A 5,647-nucleotide genomic window follows, 5' to 3' on the forward strand; every position below is an offset into this window, starting at 1 on the left:
AAAAAAAAAAAGACATCATTTTGGGAGGGGTGTGGTGGCTCGCTCACACCTATAACTCCAAAACTCTAGAAGTTGAGGCAGGAGGAACACTGAGCTTGAGACCAGCCTGGGCAATAGAGTAAGACCCTGTATTTAAATGAGAGTAAGAACAAACAAACAAAAACAAAAACAGAACAAAGAGAAAAAGCAATACTTTGACTTCCCCCAGGGCTAAAGAGTTTCCTTCCACCTATGGGAAGAGAAGCCATTCCTCACCTGAGCCAGTTCTCCGATGGTGGCCAATACGTTATTGATCACTCCCGGGTTTGGGTCAGGGTCTGGATCTTTCAGTTTCAAAATTAAAGCCTATAGAAGAAGGTATAAGAAAATGAGCGTGGACTGGAATCTGTAGGGGAGCTATCTTGCCCCTAGAGGGCAGCACACTTACCAAGTCCATATAAATAAAGCTCTGGGTTCAATCCCTAACACCAGAAAACAAACAAACAAAATAAAAACTTTCCAAGACCCTCTACATAAGTTACTTCTAGGCTGTGGGAACCCAGAAGACTCGGAACTGTGGCGTTCCAAGCTTTCTTCCAAACCAAACACAAGCCCAGTGGATGCTCCAGGAAGCAGCACAATTTGAAGATGCTTCTCACACGTTCAACTCTGCCTGCCTATTATCCCTCCAGCTGTGTATGTGTTAGACATAAAAACCTCGTGTGAATACCACAGTCACATCTAAAGCTGGGTTCGTGCTTTCTTTTTTCTGCTTGTTTGCTTTTCGAGACAGAATTTCTCTGTAGCTTTGGAGCCTATCCTGGAACTAGCTCTTGTACCCCAGACTGGCCTTGAACTCACAGAGATCCACCTGCCTCTGCCTCCCAAGTACTAGGATTAAAGGCGTGTGCCACCACCGCCCACCTGGGTTCATGCTTTCAAGCTCATTTTACTTCTTCTGAGGAAAGTGCACATGCTATTTACCTACTTCTCCTGTCCAAGCCCAGCTGAAGATGAGCCTAAGCACAAAAGAAAACTCTGTCCTGCAACTGGTGAGATTCTTGGCACTCTTTAACTCAAGGCGCTGTGTGTAGCCCTTGTTCCCCAGCCTGAACCAAAGAGATGGTCTCCTTGGTTCAATGCAGGAGGGCTGAAGTACCCCTGTCTCCTAAACACAGAGCTAAGACAGATGCCAGGCTGGCCAGCTGCTGTGCTTTACCTTCAGAATGGGCTCCATATAGGGGCGGATGAGCCGGGGGGCGTTGGAGACCAGGTGCCCCAGCATGCGGGCACTCTGTTCCTTGATTCTCCCAATGCCACTGTGCTCCAGCTCTGTCAGAATCTGCAGGGAAGAAAGGTAACAGACCATGGCAGAGGGAAAGCAGAGAGGACCATGTAAAGGGGAATCTGTCACGAACTAGGGAAAGAACCAGACTTCCACAGTGGATCACATCTCTACCGGACACTCAGCAAACATGGGGATCTGTGAGCTACCAATATGAATGGCCCTGACTGTCCCTTCTCCAACCATGGCAGTACAAAGTAATGGAGTAGCGGTACCCACCAGAGCTGTGGTTACAGGGGTTTTCCAGACAAGGGACTGAAAAGAGGGGTCCTGGGGAAAAACCTCTGCCCGGACACAACCATTAACAAGAGGATCAATACACAATGACAAAGGAATCAAAGGTGACTTAGAGCAGCTGTGACAGAGAGGAGCGCTAGACCTCCACAGGGGACCCAGGCACATGGAATTGAAGGAAGGGCCAGGGATCCCATCTTGAGGCATCGCTGAACAGAGCTACCAGGGTTGTTCTCATGCCCCTGAAACGCTAGCATAGCAGCGTTAAGCTCAAAGTCAAGTAGGCACTGGCAATATGGACAGACTTCTGGGTACAGCCAAGGAAAGGAAATGTAAGTTCACTTGAAGTGAACACCACAAAGGCCAATTAGTCAGTAGTCCAGCAGACGGCAGACGGTCTGCAGGGAATGAAGACATTGTGTCTTGGTTGCTGACTTGATAACTGATTTCTCCAGTCACAGGAGATGGCAGTGAAAGGAGTTAGCAAGGCGAGAAAGGACTGGTGGGGTGCAGGATGGCTGCAGGGACTGTGCCCCAGAGAGCAGAACAACCAGCAGCTGCAGTGCAAACCAAGCTGGAGTCAGAGCCATCTGCACCACTGTGACATCTACCAGCACCCAGGGACCAGACCCCAGGAAAGGCCAAGGCACTCACCAATACATGAAAATACATAATTCAATTTGGGAAAATCTGTATCAAAACTACTTTTCTGTATTTTGAAATTTAAAGACTAGGGGTATAGTTCAGTGATAGCACACACACAAGGCCCTGGTTTAATCCCCCTACATTGTCTAAATAAAGATTTTTATGTTTTTAATTTTACGTGTTTATGTTTTAAGTTTCAAGGGTTAAGTTCAGCACAGGGTCAATTCATCTGATGGAATTTCATTCTCCAACACTAGGAAACAAGCTTGCCTATTGGCCGGGTATGAGCTTTCCAAGAAAGCTGTATCTGGCTTGTTCATCAACACACCGCCAGTACACAGCATTATGTGGGACAGAGCAGGTTACGTCCTGACTGAACGAACAAACCCATGTTCTCATTCGGAGATATTCCCATGCCTGACCTGGCAGGCTGAGTAATGGCTGCTTCCTTCCCAGACCTTACGTGGCTTACGATCTGAAGCAACAGGCATGGGCCTGCAGCTACAGCCGGAAGTCATCAGGTTGAAAACAGAAAGGCCAACAAAGTACAGTTGTCCAACTTGTCAAGCGATGGTCTCACTGCAGCCATGTTTAACTATGGCAAACAGATGACACTTTCCTAGGGTGAGCTGCAAATACTGACATTCTGTGTGTACGCTCCTCACGTGTTACATGACGTGTCTATTTCAAAAGACACGGGAGGACATACCAAGGCGGGAAGGATCAGAACAGGCACTGTTCACAGGACCCAGGTGGTAGCAGAAAGGCCACCTGCATCTCTCTAGAGAACCACAACAGCACACATCACTTAATAAGAGCCCAGGATCCCCGAGCAAGCACAATGACCAGAGGACTGTGTGGAACCATGCCCACATGGTAAGACTGGCAGTCTCTGTGCTTTGCGACCATTAGCGGAAGAGCAGTGCAGAAGACGGGAAGAGCAGGAAGCCTGAGACCCTGCCACAGATACAGTCAAAGTCAGGACGCTGGCTCACTGGGGACAGAGGCGGATGAGCCAGCTGCCTGAGAGGTTAGACCGAAACCAACAAGACCTCATGTCATGCTGACAAGAGGCTCACACCTGAACTGTAACCAGAGCTGGGAACATGGACTCTAGGTGCCAAAGGTGACTTGGCCAAGTACGTCCATCTTTCTTCCTGGTCCCTGTCCTCAGCACTTCCTTGTCAGCTCACTGTGGAGGTCCTTTCCTTGCTGTCTGTCACGCCATTACCTGGATAAGCATCTTGCGTAGGAAAGGCATGACGAAGGCTGGGTTCATGCTACTGAGTCGGCCCACAGTGCAGATGGCCAGCTCTCGGATCTCGAAGACCTGGTCATTTAGAGCCACAAACAGGGCCTGTAAGTTTTCAGCCTGGGCCAGGTGGGCATCAAAGCGCTCATCCAGGGATGCCAAGACACAATAGCGGATATCAGGGTCTGCAAGAGCAAACAAGTCTTTGAACAGCTCTTCAGGGTTCCACCCTCCAGCCCCTTCCCAGTTTCTACCCCCACTGCTATCACCCTAGCCCAGTGGTTCTCAGCCTCCCTAATGCTGCGACCCTTTAATTCAGTTCCTCATGTTGTGGTGACCCCCCCGACCATAAAATTATTTTCCTTACTACTTCATAACTGCAGTTTTGCTGTTATGAATCCTAATGTAAATGTTTGTTTTCCAACAGTCTTAAGTGACCTCTGTGAAAGGATCATTCACCCCCCAAAGGGGTCGTGACCTGCAGGATGAGAACTGCTGCCCTACTCAGCAAACTCCAAAACACCTTCTTCAGCTAACCTTCTCCCCCTCCCTTCTAATCTGCTCACAGGAAGAAAGGGAGAAGAAAAAATAGATTATCTCACACCAAGAGACTAGAGGAGCCAAGCCTACGCCTAAGCAGAGAAACGTTACATGAAGCGACTGATGCTGCTCTCTAGAGCCATGCAAACGCCTCGAGCTCCAGGGTCTCCCAGGACTGCTCCACCCTAACATTTACCAGGGTCTGTTATCCCAACCACCAGCAGCTTGCTGAGCACATCTGCCACCACTTGCACTGCAGTCTGGCTAACCACATGCGCATGGCCACTGATGAGGTGGATGGAGGGTGTGAGCAGGCGGGAGCAGGTGCGGGCAGCTTCCATGCGGATCTCCTTGTGTTCACTGTTCAGGAAGTGATCCGCACAGTGGCGGACAAACTGGGTCAGAGAGTGGCCTGGGTGCAAAGGAAAAGGAAAGAAGAATAAATACTGCTGCTTTGGGGCAGAACTGCAGATTCAACTGCACAGAACACCACAGCAGCACAAGAACGGAAATACTCAGAAACCCCTGCCATGCATTTTAAAGCAATAAATCAATCCCCTCATGGCTGCAGGTCAGTGAGGAGGAACAGAGAGCCATCCTGATGTGTTATTCTTTATGCATGCTTTTTCTGAGCACCATCTGTCCCAAACACATCATGAGATCAAGCACAGGGCAGGAATTAAACAGGTCGAGCCTGGGAAGGAAGGGCCGCTGTGCATCTGGTACCCTGCTGTGATGACTCTAAAGACTCAGGAATCTAGACACCCTCATCCCTTTCTCAGGGCCACAGCATCCCTCAACACTTCAGCAAGAGCCACTGTCATTTCTTACCTTCGAACTCGAAGCTTCCCAGGGTTCTAAGGGCAAGAGTAATGCTGGCCACATCGCTGGCCTCAGGGAGGGTGGTAAGGCCAGGGGAGGCCAGTTGGTGGGCCAGGCCCTTGGGCATGCCTGGGTGTCGGAGGGGTTTGTGCATAAGGACCAGGGACAGCATCTTCAGGAGCCCATCCTGGATATCTTTCTTCAGCTGCGGAATCTGCCGGCTCAGGTCATAGAGCACAGCAGTAAGTGCAGGGCTGCGGAGGAGGAAAGTAGTCACGACGTGGCCAGGGCATGGAGCAGACTGCCACTACAAGGCTAGGGTGTGACGTAGTCTGCTCTGGGCAGGAGGCATGGGCCCTGTCCCTATTTAGTCTCAGAAGTGCTGCACAACCCTGGCCTTGTCTCGGATTTCAGAATAATCTGCCTATTTCTGGTTTTCACCAAAGACCTTGTACAATGTAATTCAGCCACCAGAGATTAAGTCTCAGTCAATGACCAAGAAGCAGACAGAGACCATTCTCCTTATTTCACAGGGAAAGGAAGGACGTTTTGAGAAGCTAGCAAGTCTCTCTGGCACTAATACCAACCGCAATCACGTACACTTACCTAGTACTCCCTATAGCCTTGTGTCAGTGGCTGTTTCCTGAACTCTTTCACTTAATCTCAACAACTATCCTAACAGTATAAAGAGTTGTTTTTTTGTTTGTTTGTTTTGAGACAGGGTTTCTTTGTATTGCTTTGGTGCCTGTCCTGGAACTAGCTCTTGTAGACCAGGCTGGTCTCGAACTCACAGAGATCCGCCTGCCTCTGCCTCCCGAGTGCTGGGATTA

The 5,647-nt window shown here is 49.5% G+C and overlaps 1 protein-coding gene across 1 annotated transcript in view; it reads right to left on the bottom strand.

Annotated features, from left to right (window-relative positions):
- The window catches only part of Mtor (mechanistic target of rapamycin kinase), a 104,139-nt gene that overhangs the window by 85,257 nt on the left and 13,235 nt on the right, over positions 1-5,647 (bottom strand). Inside the window, 5 exon segments of the mRNA XM_013348604.1 lie at positions 212-345; positions 1,199-1,321; positions 3,435-3,640; positions 4,192-4,407; positions 4,827-5,071. Of these exon segments, the coding sequence (XP_013204058.1) occupies positions 212-345; positions 1,199-1,321; positions 3,435-3,640; positions 4,192-4,407; positions 4,827-5,071 (924 nt within the window).

This window comes from Microtus ochrogaster, chromosome 10 (genome assembly GCF_000317375.1).
Source record: "Microtus ochrogaster isolate Prairie Vole_2 chromosome 10, MicOch1.0, whole genome shotgun sequence".
NCBI classification, from domain to species: Eukaryota; Metazoa; Chordata; class Mammalia; order Rodentia; family Cricetidae; genus Microtus; species Microtus ochrogaster.